At 36.3% G+C, this 21,601-nt stretch overlaps 2 protein-coding genes across 5 annotated transcripts; one reads left to right on the top strand and one right to left on the bottom strand.

Moving 5' to 3' along the window:
- The first annotated feature begins 1,352 nt into the window (after nucleotides 1-1,352).
- Nucleotides 1,353-4,949, top strand: LOC113297148 (protein-ribulosamine 3-kinase, chloroplastic-like). The gene is made up of 9 exons (XM_026545565.1): nucleotides 1,353-1,599; nucleotides 1,760-1,913; nucleotides 2,144-2,234; nucleotides 2,346-2,420; nucleotides 2,503-2,591; nucleotides 3,174-3,292; nucleotides 3,381-3,521; nucleotides 3,918-3,994; nucleotides 4,628-4,949. The coding sequence occupies exons 1-9, from the start codon at nucleotides 1,479-1,481 to the stop codon at nucleotides 4,772-4,774; spliced, it is 1,014 nt and encodes a 337-aa protein (XP_026401350.1). The 5' UTR covers nucleotides 1,353-1,478; the 3' UTR covers nucleotides 4,775-4,949.
- A 571-nt stretch (nucleotides 4,950-5,520) lies between these two features.
- LOC113297147 (COP9 signalosome complex subunit 7-like) lies at nucleotides 5,521-9,918 on the bottom strand. Of its 4 annotated transcripts, none has more exons than XM_026545564.1 (9): nucleotides 9,604-9,918; nucleotides 8,825-8,900; nucleotides 8,611-8,699; nucleotides 7,885-7,974; nucleotides 7,237-7,281; nucleotides 7,044-7,114; nucleotides 6,776-6,914; nucleotides 6,190-6,298; nucleotides 5,521-5,813 (listed from the first exon to the last, which is right to left on the bottom strand). In XM_026545564.1, exons 1-8 carry the CDS (start codon nucleotides 9,760-9,762, stop codon nucleotides 6,224-6,226), a joined length of 744 nt encoding a protein of 247 aa, XP_026401349.1. In that variant the 5' UTR covers nucleotides 9,763-9,918; the 3' UTR covers nucleotides 5,521-5,813; nucleotides 6,190-6,223. The 4 variants fall into 4 exon arrangements, with proteins under 4 accessions (XP_026401349.1, XP_026401346.1, XP_026401348.1 ...); XM_026545561.1 differs by having other exon boundaries at nucleotides 6,190-6,284; XM_026545563.1 differs by having other exon boundaries at nucleotides 6,190-6,301; nucleotides 9,604-9,917.
- Nucleotides 9,919-21,601: the final 11,683 nt, after the last annotated feature.

The raw sequence follows: 21,601 nt of genomic DNA, 5'->3' as shown, positions 1-21,601 counted from the left end.
TCTCTGCTTGAATCGAGGCTTGGTTCAATATGAACCGATCGGTCCTTGTTGATCCGGTCGTCTCAGGTTGACTCGTTTGACTCAACCTGAGACGCGATGGACAAACCCTTTCATTTGAGGATTTGTCCATCCTTTTTAATCGTTTGTCCATCCCATTGTAGAAATTGCTCTGATAACTCAATTTTGACTTTTATAAACCCCAATTTAGCTATAGGTAAATTGTACTTCCTCCGTATCTATTATATAGGCGGAATTTTGAATTTTGCTTGTTCCATTAGATAGGCGGATTACTATTTCCAAGATGAATATTTCCACACATACCCTTATTAATTGCGTTATCAATAGGACAATGGATAAAAACATGAAAAAACATAAGGTTTTATCTATTTCCAATCCCTATTTTTCCTAAATCACATCCTAACTAACACATTAATTTTTGTTTAACTTTTTATAAAGGAGGTAAACAAAACTTACTCAATTAAACTGATAACTTTCACTTCATCTTACTCGCCCACCATCTTCCTTCTTCCTCTCTCCAAATCAGATCTCGTCCATAAAAAAAAAAATCTAATCTAATCTAATCCTAATAATTTACACTACTCACTTGTATAATCATGCCACCACCTAGCCACTGATATATTATCATCGCGATACTCCTTGAACTATACAGGGAGATAACTAACAATGGTTTTGGACCCAAAAATTATAAGAACCAGCACGATCAGAGAATTGCTAATTAACTTTTTTTTTTTATTGAACTTTTATGTTTTGTATTTACGAACCAGCACTATACCGATTACCAAGAGAACAACTAGTTTTTGATTGTATTTGATTGTTAATCATTTTTAAGCTTCACAATTTCAATTAGGTTCTGACTATATCCCGAGTTCAACAATTTCTTATTACTGGATTGTTTTACTTTTATTACTTATATTACGTAGTTAATAGATTGTACAGTTGTTTTTTACGTAGTTAATAAAATTATGTTTTGCAATTTCAAATCTGATTAAGATGGAAATTAAGAATTAATTTCAAACCTGATCTGGCATTGGTGGTAGAGAGTTTACAATCCAAGTTATTAATGGAAAATAATAAAGTGAGTTACATTTACCCATTTTTACGAGGGTTTTGTAAAATATGATTTATGAGGTTGGGATGGGATTTAGGAAAAATAGAAATGGGAAATAGGGAAAACCAAACATAAAAAAAAATTACAAACTCAATGTACTAATCTTAATCCAAGGGAATAAAAATTAAGAATCCAATGTATTTTTCTAAATCTAACAGAATTGTCTCTTTCCACCTATATATGTGGTGCAGAGGGAGTAACTTTCCACAAAATTGGAACTTTCAATTTTATAGATAATATAAAAGTATAAACAGAAACAATTGGAGTGGTGGCTCTTGGTAAGTTTGTGTTCCAGCTTATTGCTTGAGGTTGAGGGAGAGAGAGAGAGAGTATCAGAGACACAGAGAGAATGATGGCAGCAGACCTTAGAGTTGGAACATTTTCTTCCTCGTACTCTCTTTTCCCTTCTCCTCCTCGTCTCCTGCCTATCAAACTCAAGAGCTACTCTAAAGGATCCACACCATCTACAAGTAAGTGATTACTCCATCAGTTCTTCAACTAAATTTACAAATAATTATGCTGACAACTGCCAGTGAAGGAATTGATTGTTGCTGGGTCAAAAGAACAACTTTTTAGAGTTGATTTTGATTGAATTGGGTTGTTGTTTTTGCTATATTTTGTTTGTTACAGCGGCATCTATGAGTGAGGACCCAATTACAAAATGGATAACCCAGGAAGGAAAGGCAACAAAGATTACTAGAATTTCTCCTGTTGGTGGTGGTTGCATCAATTTTGCATATCGATATGACACCGATGCTGGCTCCTTCTTTGTAAAGACAAACAGGCATTCTCATTTGTTCTTCGACGAATTGAAACCACTTGTCTAGCTAAAGCATGTTTCTAAAAAAGACCACTTAATTCAGTTCGTAATAACCTTTTTTTAGTTTGTGAACTTGATACTAATTCCATTGCCAATAATCTGTCCACCTGATTCTTTTTACCACTATGATCTTTTTGACTTTTCATGTGAAACAGAAATTGAATTCCATGTATTTTATGTCGATTTTGAATTAGGAGGATAGGAGTATCGATGTTTGAAGGAGAAGCTCTTGGTTTAACTGCCATGTATGACACCAAATCAGTTCGTGTGCCCAAACTGCTAAAGGTGAGCACATTTCGTGTTCACGGGCCTAATTTGGTACTTACTCATTTACACTAGCTATTCATGTACAATGATGATTGTAGACATACATGGATTTGGTTTTAACTCCTCTAGGTAGGATCATTACCTTCGGGAGGTTCCTTCATTATTATGGAGTATATTGAGTTTGGTTCATCTAGAGGTGATCAGGTGAGCCATTTTATTATTTCCTTTATCCACCTATATGCTAAAGTATCAGAGGCAATGATTTATAATCAACATATATCTTCAGTCAGTTTTAGGGAAGAAACTAGCAGAAATGCATAAGGCGGGGAAGTCCAACAAAGGCTTTGGTTTTGACGTCGATAATACTATTGGCAGGTGAAGTTTTTTCCAATCATTCTCCGTTCCTTACTTTCTTCTCCGGGAACCAAAATACAGATCACTTATACATTAGATTGACTATGTATCACAGGATTTGTAGTTGTTGTTGGCTTATCCTCTCTACTGCATTGTTGAAATTTCATAATCTAGCGTGCACAACAACTTTATACACGACATGCTTTCCAGGCCTCCACCCAAAATTTGAAGTCTTATTTAGTGTATTACGTCTTGGTGTTTCACCTCCCACTTATGCATAAGTAAATTGAATCAAGCTTCCGAGTTAATGAAATATTGTTATTCCTTATTTCTATATTTTGTTTCTTGTCGTTCTTAGTGGTGCACTCCATTATTGCTTTTGACGGAGCAAGTCCTGTTGGATCAATGATTGAGGTTTTGTACAACAGCACCTGTAAATCACACTCAAAAAGGTCGGCTAAGATTAGAGTAACAATCGGATAGGTTTCAGGCTGGGATCATAATGTCCCGATAAGGCACATATTGTCAGATCAACCACAACATGGATACTGAGGTGTTATTATCTATCATTGTTCTAAGAAGTTCTTGTTCATTCCTCTGTAGTACACCACAAATTAATACATGGACATCAGACTGGGTTGATTTTTTCGCGGAACATAGATTGGGTTATCAGTTACAGTTAGCACGGGAAGAGCATGGTGATTCCGCCATTTATGAAAAAGGTGATTAAATACTGGTATATTCAGAGTAACTCCCAGATTTTTTTTGTATAAATGCATTGGTTGACCTATTTGATTTGTTATCTTACAGGTCAAAGACTGGTCAAGAGTATGGGACGCCTTTTTGAGAATGTTACAATTGAACCATGCTTGCTACATGGAGACCTATGGAGTGGGAATATCAGCTCTGATAAGAATGGTGAACCTGTTATATTGGATCCTGCATGTTACTGTAAGTAGAAATCATTAAATATATGGAGAATAAGCTCTGTTTACTTTGTTCTGGTATTCAAGATCTATGCAACTAATCATCATCAAAAGAAATTCTTTGTAAAGAAGAAGTAAAAAAGGAGAAATGTAGTAAGCCTAATGTTTGCGCCACCTGCAAAGGAGGTTGATTAAGGAGAAATCCAAAAGCTGTAACTCCAATATGTTTTGTTTTAACGTTACCTACCTATTAAGGCCTTTCTGTAAGATTTCCTCGGCTGGGGTTGCACACTTAATGGTGCAGTCTGTTTTGTATATAAATTGAAAGTCATTAACTTTTGCAACTTCTATGATGATTTCCAAGGACTAGTCGATTTTGCAGCTGTTTAATTATCTTCTTCTTTTTTCTTTGGTTTGTAAGATGGTCATAATGAAGCAGAATTTGGAATGTCATGGTGTGCTGGATTTGGTGGACCATTTTACAGCTCATATTTTGAGGTATGCATTATATTATTCTCAGAGGTTTGTTTGATAAAGACATGCACGCGCGCGCGCACACACACACATATATATATATATATTTATTTATTCTCGGAGGTTTGTTTATTCAAGTGAGCCATTTCTTTAGCTTGGCTCTTTTCTACTCTGCATTCTTAATGTGGTCAAGCAAACCCACAATTTCTACTGGTTATTCTGAATGTACTAGCGCCTCTAAACAACTGACAAAATAAGCAGTTTCATACCAATATCAATAGTGGCTGAACAAATCAATTCCGTATGTGCCTAGTCTGGTCTTTCTTCAAATGCTTATTTACAGGCGTGGTACTTGTTTGCGTCATTGTTTTCGTATTCATTAGGACGGAAGTTCTCTGGGGGGAAGAATATGGCGGGTAAATAGTTAGACATGTCTGTATATCATCATAAATCTGTGACCCTGATGACTCGGCCGCATCTTGTTGCATCAAATGCTCTGACTGCGTTCATGCTGAACCACCAATTTTGTGCAAACATCTCAGAAGTTTTTGGTTCCTAAAAGTTCCATATAGAAATAATCCATATGCATTTTGATTTGAGCTTACTTTTGTCGTTTTTGTTTCTGATTAATTATGATTCATATAATATATGCTACAGGTGATGCCCAAACAACAAGGATTTGAGAGAAGGAGGGATCTTTACATGTTGTATCATTACTTGAACCACTATAATTTATTTGGTTCGGGTTACAGATCATCTGCCATGTCTATAATAGATGATTATATTAGAATGTTAAATGCATAGTTTCTCATAAGCCGGCATATAGTTAGGATGAACGAGTTTGTGGTTGTAAATCGACCTTATGCAGTGTGCAAGCTATTCTGTATTGTCTGTTTTTTTCTTTTATTTTTTTGATCACAGTTTTGTATTGTTGATTATCTGCAAATTTTAGCTATTACTATTGTTGATTATCTGCAAATTTTAGCTATTACTCTACGAACGAATGATTCAAGAAGCAGATACATACTAAACGTTAAAACCATACTTAATGAACAACATTGAACAAAAAACCCTGGACTATAATCCATGGTGAGTAGCAGTGATTCTAGACACGGGAGAGACAGTCCCAGCCTCCCAGGTACCCCGTGCGAGCATCATGCGGCTAAGAGGGAAAGGGAGCATCATGCGGCTAAGAGGGAAAGGGAAGGGTCTGAACATAGGGATGGGAAATGACTGAAGTGGGGCCCACCACTCTCACTCAGCTCCCGTGACTCTCCTATGATATACTCCCGCCGTCCAACTTTACTTCCTAAATCGTGTTTTTTTTAACAAATTTGTACCAAAAAAATTGGTATATTTCTGTATATTGAACAATTTGTATAAAGCATTTTCGACCCTAGAGAATGCGTTTTGGTGGTTCCACACAGTTGACTCTCCCGGTTGCATCTTTATTGAAAGAACACCACGAGCTCAAACAAATGACGCATATGTACACATCTCAAGTCGATGACTTTTTTAGGCTGCACCGAGCAAAATAAAATGTGGCTGTATGACTTCTAAAAATGAGCAAATCAAAATTATAAGAACATGTACTTTCTGCCTAACTAAGCAAATCTGAATTTGATCTCCGATTAATTCAGGAAACATAAATGTAGAAAAATTATCAAACATAACATTCTACATTCAGGTTATATTTTGTGCCGACTCTATGTAGATGAGCCAAGTCCAATTTGTTAAAAGGAGACAATTTAAAGTATGTTCAATTGCCAAAACCATAAGCTGGATAATTCAACAAATCCCAGCTGACCTTCCTCTATTTGTCTATGAAACCGGTGGCCTTCTCCTGCAAAGATAAAGTAGCAGCATCAATATCACCCTGACACAATTTCACTGTCTAGGGTACTACAACCACTCAAAGACTTAATCTATAACATCTTCATACACTATTGTTTATATTGGATCTTCCTAAAACCTATAAAACCTAAAAGATGAAACACTAGCAAGCTCGTCCACCAAATGCATGACATGGTTGTCCTGCATGACTAAGGAAATACAAACTTGCATGTCTAGCCCCGCTTTGACAAATAGATGACATCCATGTACTTATGAGGGGCTAAATCCTACACAAGTCGTGGTGTATGGGGTTTGTAGTTACAATGACCTACAGATTCACGCTGCAGTAACATTTGAATATCAAAAAGTACTTTCGTTATCTATACCTCTTAGGTCGGCTTCTATCTTCCTCGTAGTCCATCACTCCACCTGGTTCAGCATAGCAGATCTCCTCGTGACCTCGAAACTCTGGGTCTGCCTGCTTAAAGTTGGTAACTTCTGCCACCACGTAAGTAAGACACATCGACCAGCATATCCAAATAATAAGAATACATATCTAAAATTTTGACATTCATTAACCCCCTGACAATTTGTACAGCCTACAAATATTTCTAAGACCAAAACTCGTAGATGGTGGTCAACTAGATTAACACAGTTTTTCAGATGGTTAAAGTCTCAAAAGAGCATAGAGAGAAAATTGCAGAGCATAATACTCGTGGCTGGTCTGGGTCAGGGTCAGGGTCAGATTAACTTTGTAATGGAATAAAAACAAAATTTCAAGAAGAATTTTTGTAAGGTGCAACATACAAAGCAGCACCAAGATAGAATTTTTCATGCTTGACAGAAACTTCACAATGAAGGGGAACGAAATAAGGTAAAATATCAAAATAGACTACAACCGATAGCCCAATCAATTAGTAGTGGGGTCTCCAAAATGACAGATACATAAAATTTAGGAGGCATTCAACTGACCTTGAGGTTGAGGGTCTTCTTTACTTCCTCGACCCTGTCCTCAATTTCCTTCTGATGTTTCTTGTCTAACTCACTCCTAGTATCAGCCCATTTGATCTTATCTTGAATTGAAACAAGCAGATTGTCCGAAGTACTTAACCTAAAAAATAATACAACCATGACAATGATCAAACCATCAAGATGGCACCCAACCAATGAAACAGAACACTTAACAATCTTAACCAAACAAACCAATCCTTAGCTGCTTCTATTTGAACAAATAATTTACCAGGCTGACAATGTCTGTATCATGCTCCCCAGTTGCCCAGGTCTCAGGTCCCTACCTGCAGCAAATTGCACCTGCATTTCATATGAGCACGTATTAAAGGAATGAATTCGATAACAAAATTTGCAATGAAGTCTTCAAGCACTTGATAGAAAAAAAAAAGCCAACTTTGAAATGACAAGAATGTATTTCAGACCTCAAAGCATCTTCGCAACTGATCCAGCTTCCCACGAACTATGCCCTACAAGAAGACAAAGGTAAGGGTTTAATTACCTTAGGATTTTTTAAGAGAAGCCTCTATATACATTCGAGTTGAAAGAAATAACTGTTAACTATGGTAACCTATGTGAGTAAAATTATTAAATAATACGAATTTGGCAAGGCCACGGGATGATAAAGAATGGCTCAAAGATGCCATTGTTGATGGTCTGGGTTATTGAAAGCAACTTAATTCACTCGTGCACTTCATACAGCTAATGAGATCCACAAAGATGACTATTTAGACAGTATGGATGACAAGGGGTGGTGGGAACACTGACATAGATTGGTACTAAATTGGTAACTAACAAGATTGAAATGACTCAAGGAAAAATATGGCCTCTTCACAGTTGAAATCTCATAGAGAGAAGCTTCATATTCGACAACCATGGTAGAATACCAACATTACCTAGTGACCTGCCTTTCTAATGAGCATTAACTGAGTATATGAATTTTGAAGGTAGATCATACTTCTCTAACACTACTTTGAACAATCTTTATCACCACTGTCACCTTTACTCTTTTGCAGAAACAAAAAGATGTTAACATGTAAAAAAAAAAAGGAGCGCCGAGCAGGGTGACTTACAGAATACATGCACTCATTGATTAGAAAGTCTTCAAGTTCACGGACGTTAGAAACATCGAGCTCCACCATTAGCAGGTCATAAGGGAGTACCTGTGGAAATCCTCAAATCATTGGAGGTCAAAGTTTATAAAACTGAGATTTCCATAAGAAACTACACTAATAAACATCATATAATCAATATGGCAGACGAAACGAGTGTCTCAAAATGTATATTGAGGATTGAAAAAAATACATATTTATGATGTAGTTCTAACTCAAAACAAGATTTGGACTTGGCAGAACGCCAACTCTTCTCTATACCAAACTTTCACGTGAGTCAACCACATCGACTACAAAAACATCAACTACAAAAATCGCTTTATACACTTAATATAGAGTGGAGCATTTCATTTTTTTTCAGAATAACTAAAACTACTGTAGTTTACGATGCCCTTCGCTAAGAAATTTCCCTGATTTGAAGAGTGGTGGACTGCTTTAATCCTAGAAAAATCAGGTGCCCAAGTTATGCTTCGTAGACACAACTCAAATTTGGTGCATCTCAGTCCCAACCAGAGATAGTGATATGATAGAAAATTAATCGTCAGAAAGATAGCTCCTAAATCCTTGATTCAGACTAGTGGTAGGGACTTTTTTTTTTTGCCTATTTAAACAAGACCTCAAACAAGTTTCTGGAAACCGATGAAAAACGCAAGAGACTTCAGAGTTATGTAGTAAGCTACACCATACCTTGTCTACCTCAGCCAGAGTGAGCAGACTAAGTTGCTTAAGTTTGCGAACTTGACTGGGTACCAGAGGTGGAAGAGAGCCAGCATTACCTGTTAAGTCGTGAAAGTCAGGGTCAAACGCCATAATTCTCTTCCATACATGCATATCTAAACTCGATTGACCTCCAATGGGTTAAAATAAGGAACCCTAAATAAACAGAAATTTCAGGACTTACTCTTATAATCACTCCATGTGCCATGAGCAAACAAACGGAGTACATCAATATATACAGAAAACTCTGTGCCCTGAAGCTGCATTCAATCAGAAACAAGAAAAGTCAAAACATAAGCCCGTCATATCTGCAAATAATAACATGAACTTACAAGACAACAGCACACATTGCAAAACCTACATCAAAAATAGCCCAGTAGGTGTTTCATGAGAATGTACTCTACCTAGTGGCCTGGACTCATGCTTAACACATGAGTATTTTCACCTAACTCCATGTTCATTGATTGATATTCAACAGAATTTACAACTCCACCCCACTAACTACTATCCCTTTTACTTTCTGATAGGGCTATATGACCAAACACTCGTTAAATCATCAATTTCAGATTTGTAAGTGATCGTTCAAAAGGTGATCATATTAGGCAAATACAGAATGTCCACCCTACTAAAATTACACCCGAACCGACTTACCGTGACATTCCCATTCATCTATCAAAAGAAAACTTTAACTTCTGGTTCCACCAGATAATAACCCGAACAAACTCAAGTTGGAAAATCTTGCAAAATATCTCAACTACTAGCTAACCGACCTTGAAAAGAAAACCCTAATTAGCATGTCTTCAGAACATAAATCTACTCTTCCTTTCGAACTACTAAACCATAATTATCAGATCATAATTTGAATAATAGGAAAACATGTACCCTAACATGACTAGGAACAACTCAACATATTCAACAAAATAAAATAGCGAAAAAGAAAAGTTTAGGGTAAAGAAAACAGACCTGAATGATACTAGGAACAGAAAGAATCTCAGAGAAAGCGAACAAAGAAGGATGAGAAGTAGCTTCAACGATTACATTAACAAGAGATGATCCCTTTTGATTCTCTGCTTGTTTTACAAAATAATCGATAAACTCCGCTTGTTTCTGCTCGATATCCATCACATTAACACCAACTATTACGGGAAAAAGAGAGTAGAGGAGTGAGTTAGGGTTCTGAGATTTTTTTCTAGGAAATGAAAATCTTCAAACCCGTAAACTAGTTGGGAAGGATTTGTTCTGTAGGTTTTTTATTTCAAGTAAAAAAAGGGAAATAGGCTTTTTGGGGAAGAATTAAAAAAATATATAAATTGGTATATATTGAATGACTAATCTATCCCAGGATATTTAAGTGCCGAACTGTTCGCATCCCGGTTTTTGTCTGGACGGTGAACCGACTGCAATTTGGGTACAAGAAAAGTTTTTGTTTTTTCCTTTTTTTTTTTCACGAAGAAGGAAACAATTCCATGGAATCAGTTTCCTGGCTAAGACAGGGAAAGACTTTCCACGAAATTTTATGGAATTAAGTTTAAAGTTTAAAACATAGGAATACTTAAAATTTACAATTTTTTAGAAACAAATTTTTGATAAAACGAAGGAAAACAAGTTATTTCCATCGAACAATAACTAATTTTATGGAGTTAACTCCTATCAAACACAACCTAAGAAAAATTTAAATTAAAAATTTAATAAACAAACATCGATTGGCTAACTGTAGATGAGAAAGCCTTACAAGGAATGGAAGTTAAGAGTTCAAACGGAAACAATGAGCGACTAAACCATCGATATACCTCAAGGATAAGATATGATACGATGCCGGATACGCATGTGTTGGCTCACTAAAACCTTGGCAAGGAAAATTCATGGGAAACATGTGTTGCCTCATTAAAACCTTGGCAAGAAAAATCCCATGGGAATAAAACCTTGACAAGAAAAAAAAGAGTACAACGCGATAAGTCCGAAAATAAAAACATACTCACAAAAATGTCGGCATAAACTAAGCAAAGGTATATCTTCAATGAACGAGAAATGGGGGTGTACTGTATATCATTCCTTTGTACATCAAACATAAAAAAAATCCTGGAAGCATAACGCTTTCCCACTATAAACCACATAATTTGGGTTCTTTTTTCCTGCAAACCATAATTATCAACTTCTCACCATGAATCGTCTTCCTCTTTATATCTAAAACCTAACCACCGACCCTAACAAGATGTAGTCTGATAAGCATTCTTGGGTGTTCATCAAATATCAATCGATTTTGGTTTAATCCATACTGCGGGTATTCTCGATATCAAATAAGGATTTTCTATTCAATCCTTGAATCTCAGAAAAAAAAAGTAGTGTGATGGTTGGCATGTTCCCTCCCACTGTGGAGGTAGGGGTTCGAACCCCGTAATTGTCAGAAATAACTCATTAAGAAATTAAGGATGTAGTCCAAAACCATTGTTCCAAACCATCAAAAAAAAGGATAAAAGTTATGGGGTGTAACCCTAATTTAACCTATGATTTGAAGATGGGACACATTTTTGTGTGATACAATCATTTGATGTAGGCTTGGAATGTTTCGATAATGATTATTTCAATATGGCTTTGATGCTAATAGTGTGTGAAAACGGCTATTGTCATTATAGAAGAATGTTTCAATGATTGAAATAAAGAGTTGATGATGTAACCATCTTTGGATATAAGCATATATAGTGTGTTCGCACATTAGTGTATAAATCCATAAACCGGGAACCAAGAGTATGCATATGTGTATATACAGAATTGGTGAAGGAGACAAGATAAGTATGCGTACCCATACGCATACTGGCGGAAGTTTTTGAACCGAAAATATCTGCTGAGTTTGGGAATTACAAACTCCTACACTAGTCACCTTAAGTATGCGTACCCTTACACATACTGGCAGAAGTTTTCGAACCGAAAATTTCTGCTGGGTTTGGAAACTTAACAAACTCAAAATCCGGTTGTTTAAGTACGCATACCCGTACGCATACTTAAGCTGGTTACTTTTTCAAATCGGTCAGTTCATGGACTTAAACATTTAAATCATAAGGAATGCATTCTTTGCAAATCTTGGCTATAATGTTCATGATTGATTCAAGTGAATCAAACCGATTTGGTTTCGATTGTGTTTTCTATGCAATTGAACAACTCATTAACTAGTTTCATTTGAGTCATTTGAACTAGTTATGGTTAAGATGAATAAGGTTGATATGAGAGTAATCATATGGTTAACCTCGGTTAACTATTTGTGAACCAACCTGGTTTACACGTTTAGGTACGGTTACATAAACCTAAATGAGGGTACATTTCATTTGTGTGTAACAAGCTAAGTTCGATCTAAAGGTTGAAAGATATTAGCTTGGTTGAATCAGGTTTTTCATCTAACGGTGAATATTGAATGCTTTGTTACCAAGGTAACTTGGATTGCAAACCCTGATTTGAAATCTATATAAAGGAGAACTCTAGCAACTGGGAAACCTAATCCCCACACCTCCTGTGTGTTACTAGTTGTATAACTAGAGTCGATTCTCCTTTAACCTTAGGTTTCTTCTCGAGACCCTGTAGGTTAACGACTTGAAGACTTTATTGGGATTGTGAAGCCAGACCCAACTATTATCTTTGCAGTTGTGTGATCTGATCTTGTTGTTTCTATCGTGTTGAGTGCAATTGAAATAATTGGCTCGAGATTTTATATCTCCGATAGGCAAGATAGAAAAGTAATCACAAACACTTCGTCTCATCGTTTGTGATTCCACAATAACTTGTTTCGCTAGTCGATTAAGTTTATTGTGAGGTGATTGATAATTCTAGGTTGTTCTTCGGGAATATAAGTCTGGGTTATCAATTGGTTCATGTTCACCTTAGTTTATCAAAATACGGAACAATAGCTCTTGGGTATTTCTGTGGGAGACAGATTTATTCAATCCTATAGACTTTTCTGTGTGAGACAGATTTGTCTATCAAGTCTTCGACTTTGGGTCATATCAACTTTTGGTTGTGGGTGAGATCAACTAAGGGAATCAAGTGTGTAGTATCCTGCTGGGATCAGAGACGTAAGGAGCGCAACTGTACCTTGAATCAGTATGAGATTGATTAAGGTTCAACTACAGTCCAGTCCAAAGTTAATTGGTAGTAGGATAGTGTCTGTAGCGGCTTAATATAGTGTGGTGTTCAATCTGGACTAGGTCCCCGGTTTTTTTTTCATTTGCGATTTCCTCGTTAACAAAATTCTAGTGTCTGTGTTATTTCTTTTCCACATTATATTTTGTTATATAATTGAAATATCACATTGATTGACACTTGAACATTGGTCTTTGGTATTGTTCAAGTTACTCCTCTGATTCAATCGGACTCGCAGATTTCTATTTGCTGATTGCGGATTGAATTAAAAGTTATAGAGATATTAAACTCTTTGATATACTCTATTCTAGATTGAGTCTGACTGCCTAGTTGATTCTCTAAAAAGTGTATTGGAGTAAGTCCTCTCAGATTTCCAAACAATTGTTGGGTGTGGTTGTTAGACCCCCTCATTTTCAATTAGTATCAGAGCAGGCAAACACATTAAAGACCTTATAAGTTTGTGTTTGTAGTGATCTGAGGATGGACGATATAGTCTCTGATAAACGCATCACCAGAAATAAAAGTTTTGTTTCTATAAAGTCTATTAAAAAGAAAGATTTGTCAATCTCGAATATAGATGAACCTTGTGTTCCAATGAAACAGACGTACGTTGACAAGTGTTTCTCTGACCACCTTACTGACGAGTCTTTATCTGAAGTTGAAAGGAATGCAGCCAAAGAGAGTTCAACGATTCTAAAACTCTTTAGGATCCAGGCTGATAATGTCAATCGTTTGAAACACAAAGTCAATGTCCTAGTAGGTATAGTAAGTGAGCGTGACTCTCGTTTAAAGACTCTTCAAGAGGAAATTTTCAAAAAGGATGCTTTGAAAATTGAACATCTCTTAAGTAAACTCTCCATTCAAGAGTGTTCAAATGAGTCCACCATACCAATTGTGTCTGATAAAATTGTAAAAGTCTCTGTCTCAGAAGCAAAACAGAAATCCCTTCCTGTTGGAAATAATGTGGTCATATCTTCCTCTATTCAAGGAGTGTCCACATCACTTGAAAGGAAGAACTCTCCCAACAATAGTGTTGAGTCTGTTCATTCTAATCACTCATGTGATCAGAAAGGATGTTTCTTTTGTGATTCAAAAGGTCATGGTGAACAAAAGAAGAAATCTAGGTTGAATGACAATTCTTTCAGTCGTCTTCAATGCACCTTAGACTTAATTCTCAAAGGTGTAACTGACATTCATATGTCTAAACCAATTGGCTTTAGTACTTACCCTGTGTATTCTACCAGGAAAGTCAGTTCGAAGTGTTCTTCAAATGTTCAAGAATTTAACAGACTCCCCAATGCTGATCGATCAAGAAGAACTCATGGTTTTTCTTCTTTCAAAAAGGGAGATTACGTTGTTCATAACGTGAGAAAGGTGCCAGAAGAAGAAAGCAAAAGTGGAGGTATGGAAGACAAATTAAAAAGGATAATTGAAGGATATAAAGAAATTATCAACAGGCTGTCTATTCCCTCTGGCCAAAGTTCTTCAAGTAAGAATCAAAACTATGTGTCATACCTTGATGATAGTACGTTTTATGATAACTTTTCACATCATAACGGTTTTCCTCAAAGATCAGGAGAAAGAGTTTTAACCGTAAACAACGGTCATTTGATGAGCTCAAGGCTCATACTTGTGCTAATTAATCACAAGTTTGAAATCTCACTCACAAAAAATCCTGGTTGAGTGAGATATAGTCAGGTATACTTGATGGCGAAGTGTTTTTGTGACTCTCTAGCTATTTTCTTATCGTTCTTAGCTGGATTATCAATCACAAACATTTTTGCATAAGTATTTGTGTTTGTCGTGTCAAGATTTTGATTTCTTAATGTTAGAGCATTGATCGGTTGAACCCACTAGCGTTGGTATGTCAAATTAGTTGTCAATTTTAGTTGCCAAAATACATTCTTGATTTAGTATACTAAAGATAGTGTCGGACTAGATTAGGTCTAAGAAAAACTACTCTTAAGGATGAAGACTAAAGATTACAAGAAGACATCAACAAGGACTTTATCAACAAAAGTATGTGGTAATTGATTTCATTTGGATTCTTGTTCAATTATACCTTTCTAATCTATCCAAACAAATGCTCACTCTATGGAACAATTCCTATGACTGTAAATGTACATTTATGTATATATACCCGAGGTTATTTGAGCCACGACTTTTGTGACAATAACCTTTATCCCTGGAAAGGTTCTCATGTTATAGTGAATGAGCTTACGAATTCAACGAGCCAAGAATCACTCAATTCCGAGTTATAACGATGAAGTTATAAGTGATTTATTAAAGTAACAATTATAAGTGTTGTTGTAATTGTTACAGTTCGTTAGTAGGAAACAATCCATTGACTGCTTGTAACAGTTCACGGACTTGGGCCCAATTACGTGACTAGAATTCTTTTTTAGTAAAATTGGTGATGTTTCCTTATCTAGGCAAGATGTCTATTAATCCAAACATATTTGATTACCATATTAAAGTGTTTGTGATAACTCTTAATTCCTGCCTAAGTTAAAATGTGATTTATTCACATAAATACAATATTTGCTAATTATTATTTATTTAATTATTTTGGCAAGAGTTGTAACTTAGGAAAGACTCGCAAAATTAGGAGAGTCTTGAAAAAGGAAATAGCTTTCCTTAGCTTTCAAGCTACCTTTCACTATAAATAAAGGGTTCGTGAGTGCTACACGTTTTTTATCCCCTTTGGAAAATTGGTGTAAGCTCATAAGGTTGTTTTCCATGTCTTCTGTTCTTCGTGAACAAGAGTGAGATAAAAGTCTTTCTATTGGGGATCATAAAGCTCAGTTGGGTTTAATCTTCATGATTGATTATACAACTTGTATTCTAGGTTTTTCACCTCTTGTTTATTCTAAGATTTTCTCTTCTGATATAAAACCATTCAGGAGTTGTTGATCATAAACTCTAAGTTTTGATAGATTTTAGTTTCGGATCTTATACCAACACTTGTTAGTCGAAATCGGAAGCTAGAAAGAAAACTTCGATTAAGGTATCTCGTAAAAAACCTTAAGAAGTTTTAAACAAGATATCTCTAGATTTATTCTAGTTGTTCTTGTTGTAGAATCATTAGGTTTCTCTTCCTTTATTAAAGAGTATAATACTCCCTAGTCTACAAGTTTGTTTTGATATTACTTTTAACTAGTAATTGTTTTTATCAAAATAAACACAAGATTTCCAAAACCTTGATTTACATCTAAAAGGAAATCAAGTCGGTGTTTTGTGCAAATAAAAGATCGAATTGCATCAATCGTGTTGATGTATCTTCTAAAGAGAGCCTTGGGTTCTGCTAGAAGATTTACGAGAAGAATTCCTAAAGACAATCGGTGTTGTGCTAGGAGTTTTATTAGTGCTGAAACAAGTATTACATCTGGTCCGAATAGGTAGTAGGAAATTGGCGTAACATCTTATAATCAGTGTGTGTTTATTCTGGACTAGGTCCCGGGGTTTTTCTGCATTTGCAGTTTCCTCGTTAACAAAATTTCTGATTTCTGTGTTATTTCTTTTTCCGGATTATATTGTTTATCTTTATAATTGAAATATCACATGTTGTGCGTAAATTCAATCAATTGGGAATCCAACCTTGGTTATTGATTAAATTGATTGACACTTGGATATTGGTTTTTGGTACCGCCCAAGTTATTTCTTAAATTCAATCGGGCTCGCAAATTCCTATTTGTTTGATTGCAGATTGAATTGAGAAATAAAGATATAACTCTTTGATATACTTTTCTCAAGATTGAGTCTGACTATCTAGTTGATTCTCTTGAAAGTATATTAGAGTAAGTCCTCTCAGATTGCCAAACAAATTTGTTGGGTGTGGTTATTGTACACCCGCATTTTCAATTGGTATCAGAGTAGGCAACCACGCTAAGACCTCATAAGTCTGTGTTTGTAGCAATCTGATTCTATGGACATAAGTGATATCTCTATACACGTACCACCGGTCTTCGATGGCACGAACTATTTACGGTGGAAAATTGCTATGCGTGATTTTATACAAGCGCGAGATTTTCAATCATGGGTTCGTATTGTTAATGGTTATGATCCTCCATTAGTTACAGTAGACGGTGTAACTGTTGCAAAGGATATTGGTGATTATGATAAACTTGAGATTCTTGCTGCAAAGGAAAATTCCGACGGATTAAACTCTATCATCCATGCCATTACCCCAAATCTTCAGCACCACGTTACATGTAATAAGTCTAAAGATGCTTGGGATATCTTAGAAACTGTATTCGAAGGGAATGTCGCAGAGAAAGAAGCAAGGCTTCAAAATCTAGCTTCTGACTGGGAAAACCTTCGCATGTCTGATGATGAAACCTTTGAAGAGTTTAACCAAAGATTTTCTCAAATAGTTAACTCCTCATATTCATTAGGAAGAACTATTCCGGAGAAATTTATTGTGTGCAAAATTCTCAGGTCTCTACCATCAAGATACGATTCTAAGAAACATGCCATTGAAGAAGCAAACAATCTTTATACACTCTCCGGAAATACTCTTGTTGGAAAGTTAAAGATCTTTGATAATGAACACGCATCTAGAAAAGAGGTGATTTCTCTTAAAGCTGCAAACAATTCTGAATCCTCTAAGGATAAATCTGGTTCGCCAGATACTAAGGATGTTACTCCACGACAATTTAGAAAACTCTTGAGAGACAGGAAAAAGAGTTTTTCTAAAGTTATAACATTGATAAACGCATTTATGTGTCTAATTTGTCCTCAATGTTCCGTATTGTTAGTACTCGATTTCGTACTTATTATGGTGTTTTATGTGTTTGTAGGTATTTTTGGAAAATTCGGCTCGAAAAGTTGCTCGGGCACCCCCGGAAAAGTACTAAAGGCACCGACAGATTGGATAAGGGCACCCCCAGACGCCTCAGCAGTTAAAGGCGCCCATATTTTGGATCAGGGCACTTCATCTTCTTCATTTTGAATTTCTATTTTTGGCGGGAAAATATTGCGACACACGACCATATTTAGGGTTCGATTTTTGGACATCTTATGAAGAGAATCAATGGCTGATATTTGCTGGGATGACGTGACTAGTCTTAACAGGCTTGGTATGGTTGATTTCGTCGGATAAATTTGGCTAGATTCTCGGTGAGAAGCAAACAGAGGAGCATGTGCACCGGAGAAGATATTCACAAGATTCCGCGAGAAGCAGAGGAGTTTGCACGTGTTTGGAAGGCCCTAACAACTATTTGGTGTACGAAGGAGTTAAATATGGCAATTTGGAAGCTTCAGAACGCGTGTAGAGATCAAAAATATGAATTATTTCCTAAACTGGGCGTGAAGAATAATGTCGAGTAATGGATAATTATATGAAGTTATTACGTGAGATTTTGTTGTTGCTGGATTATAAATAGGTGCTGGGATATCAGTGAGGGGGGACGGAGAGTTTGGGATCGTTTAGAGCATCAACATAGTGAGAATCGAGAGTTGCAGAGAATACTTTTCTACCGCTGCTGGGAAGAACACGAAGAACTTAAGACCACAACAAACCGTCATGCTACAGTGACAACAACAAAAGCCTGTGGGTCATATCTCTACAGTGGCAGCAACAATTTATATTTATCGTTCTTTGTAATAACCGAGTTTCTAACAAATATAAGTGTTACAAATCCGGTTTAATCATTATTTTCTCCCATTTCATCATTTGTGAACACCATTTGAGCAATGAAATCAACTTTTGAGCGTGTTTCCGTCAAGATGAGCTAAACCCAATCCTCCGGGGCAATGGAGGAAGCCATTCTTCCAAAAGTTATGTGGTAAAATTTATTTAAATTTATTTATGCAATTCTTTTATGATTATTTGCACCAAATGAAAATTGAGTAAATGATTTTTATTAATTAGTTGTGTTTTCTCTTGATGAAGTATGCTTAGTTTAGGGCTTTTGACACTTCATGCTTGCGATTAAAAATTGATGTTTTGAAAATCTAATTTAGGCAATGATTAGAATCACAATTTCTTTTGATTGGAGTTATATTGTCTAGAATGGCATGATAAAAATTAACATTAAATCACATGAATTTTGGTGAATGGTGGAATCCTAGCCCCGGTCTCTCCATAATTTTTACAACACTTTTTAATTGAGTTTGTTATTTTTGCTTTAAAAATTAAGTCTAAGAATCTGCTTTCACAAGTCTCAACGAACCTATTACTACAACAATGTAAAAATACCATCAATTTTTGGCGCCGCCGACGCGAACTTGTCTTTAGGCTAGAGTTTTTAGATTTTTTTTTCTTTTTTTTTTTCTTTTTTTTTCTTTTTTAGGTTTTTATTTGTTTTATTTTATTTGTTCTTCTTTACGTTTTTGGGTTTTTGTCCTTTCCTAACAGAATTTGGAATTTGGAGCGAAAGAATATTTTGCTAAAGCTTTTGGTGAATACTTAAAGACTTGGAGTAAAAGGCAAAGCGAAAGGAGCGAAAGAAGAAGATTTTTTTTATTTTATAAAAAAAAATAGAGAAAAAAAAAGAGAGACATTTTTATTTTTTAGATGTTCCTTTTCTTTTGCACTTTATTTTTGGACTTTGGACTTTAAACTTTAGGACATTATTTTTAAACCCTACGGAAGGGTAGTATTAAATATTAAACTGTTTGCAGAGAAGGACGGCGATTACGATATCGCCTCGGCCCCTCGGGTTCGTACATGACATTGGAGTCGTGGCCCGAGTCGACTACAACGGTTCATCCCCAGTTTGGAACGGGAGGTAAGTTTGTCGAAACACTCGCGAATCCCCTGTCAGCGAGTTACTGTATTCCTTCGTTTGCATATATACTGAGGAATTGAAAACGACTGCTTTAATTTCCTAGTAAAGCGCAAGCACTGGCCATACAAGATAAGGGTTCGGATTTCATCACCATTCTCTTCTTGCCCGCCTTAGGAAAACGAAACCAAAGCGAACCTAAGCCTAAAATTTTGACTAGAACGAGACCTATAGGGTAACGAGCTTAATAGGAAAGTCGTTTGAAAAATATTGGTTACTCTTTTGAGCATACTTTAAAGTTCATGATGGTTTCTGTGAGTTGAATAAGCCGCCTTGTAACGCCGGTGAGGCCTTGGGTATTAAAGCTCCACGCAGCTTCCCTCGTCTCTATTCAACTTACTTTCACTCGGATTGATTCCAGAGAGGTTTGATCAGATTGTAACGAGTTCCTTTTAGAAAGAATAGAAGCTGGTTTAGAAACAATCTAAGTGGATCCATCATGCTTTTTGTTTGCTAGAAATCTTTAGGTTTGTTTTGGTGGAGTCAGCCTGCTGTGTGTTTGTTAGAACTTCCCTTCCTGTTATGATTTTTTTATTCTTTTTGTTTTTCTAGTGTATGCCCGAGGTTATTAGAGAGCGGGCTTGGAAAAGAGACAATCTAGGTCGATTGATTAGTGAAAAACCTAGTAATTCTTCTTGTGGAAGCGGGGAGCTCGAATACTCTTCTTTTGAGAGCCCCTTTTTTTGAAACTTCAGTTTTGAGAATCTGTCTCTTCGTGAGGAAAGTACCCCTAGTACTTCAGCTGTGCCAGCGATGGCAACTTTGAAATATTACATGTTCCCAACTAGGACTAACCGAGCTTCGTGCATTAAATTGCCAGCCAATACGGCTAATTTCGAGATAAAACCTAGTATTCTTCAGATGACCCCTATATTCTTAGGAAAAGATGATGAGAACCCTTATTTTCATATTAGGGACTTTGAGGAAATTTGTGGGACAGTTAGAATAAAAGACCTTACTGACGAAGTTTTGAAACTTAAGATGTTCCCATTTTCCTTGAAAGATAAAGCCAATACCTGGCTAAACAACCTACCATCTGAATCCATTGAAACATGGCAGGAACTTATTGCTGCTTTCTATATGAAATTCTACCCTAAGCATAAAACTGCAGCTGTTAGGCAGAAAATTAGTGCTAGTGTGCAACAAGAGGGAGAGTCTCTTTATAGGTTTTTAGAGAGATTCAATAATCTCTTATCCCAGTGTCCTCACCATGGATTTGATAAGATGAAACTTGTAGAAATTATTTATGAGGATTTAGACTATTCGACCAAAGCCATGGTCGAGTCTATGCGCGCTGGTGAGTTCACTAGTAAAAATGCTGATGATGCTTTTACCTTCTTAGGAGCTGTCGCTGAAAAATCCCAACAGTGGGAGTCTTGTGTTGAACCCCCTAAAAGACTCTTGTTAATAGAAGTAGCGCCAGTATGGTAGATACAAGTTTTGCGTCAGATGCTAAGTTTGTTGCTTTGTCTAGAAGGTTAAAATCTTTAGAAATGGATCAGTCTAGAAATAGGTCCCTTGTTGAACCTAATAGAGCCTCTCAAGTCTCTAGTTGTGGAATAGAGCCCGATAACTCATTTTGGGAAGGTCGGGTTAGTGAAGAGCAAGCTCGTGCTGTCTATAACAATGCTAGGATTGAGAACCGTCAGAAGTTTGACCCATACTCAGAGACCTACAAACCTGGTTGGAGAAACCATCCTAATTTTTCTTGGTCTAAGGGCCAGAATCAAGGTCAGTCTAGTAATTCTCAGCCTCCCCCAGGTTTTGGTTATACTCAGAACCCTTCAGGTCAAACCCAGTTTCAGAACACTTCTGAGAAAAAGATCTCTACCTTAGAAGAAGCTCTTACTATGTTAGTAAAGAACCATGATATGTTATCAGCTAACCACCTTAGCTTTCAACAAGAAACCAGGCAGAACCATAAGGATAATTCCCAGACTCTTGCTAAATTAGAACTTCAAGTCGGCCAAATAGCTAAGTATTTAAGTGGGAGAGAAGAAGGTAAGTTTCCTAGTCAACTCAAGCCAATCCTAGGGGGGTCCATC

This window comes from Papaver somniferum, chromosome 7 (assembly GCF_003573695.1).
Source record: "Papaver somniferum cultivar HN1 chromosome 7, ASM357369v1, whole genome shotgun sequence".
NCBI lineage: Eukaryota > Viridiplantae > Streptophyta > Magnoliopsida > Ranunculales > Papaveraceae > Papaver > Papaver somniferum.
This window is presented reverse-complemented; position numbering and strand designations above follow the sequence as displayed.

Coding starts and splice junctions, on each gene's coding strand:
- LOC113297148 (XM_026545565.1), top strand. CDS start 1,479: ATGATGGCAGCAGACCTTAGAGTTGGAACATTTTCTTCCTCGTACTCT. Junction 3,522..3,917: donor ATTGGATCCTGCATGTTACT/GTAAGTAGAAAT, acceptor TTGGTTTGTAAG/ATGGTCATAATGAAGCAGAA. Junction 3,995..4,627: donor TTTACAGCTCATATTTTGAG/GTATGCATTATA, acceptor TATATGCTACAG/GTGATGCCCAAACAACAAGG.
- LOC113297147 (XM_026545561.1), bottom strand. CDS start 9,762: ATGGATATCGAGCAGAAACAAGCGGAGTTTATCGATTATTTTGTAAAA. Junction 7,975..8,610: donor CTCTGGCTGAGGTAGACAAG/GTATGGTGTAGC, acceptor GGATTTCCACAG/GTACTCCCTTATGACCTGCT. Junction 7,282..7,884: donor TCAATGAGTGCATGTATTCT/GTAAGTCACCCT, acceptor GTCTTCTTGTAG/GGCATAGTTCGTGGGAAGCT.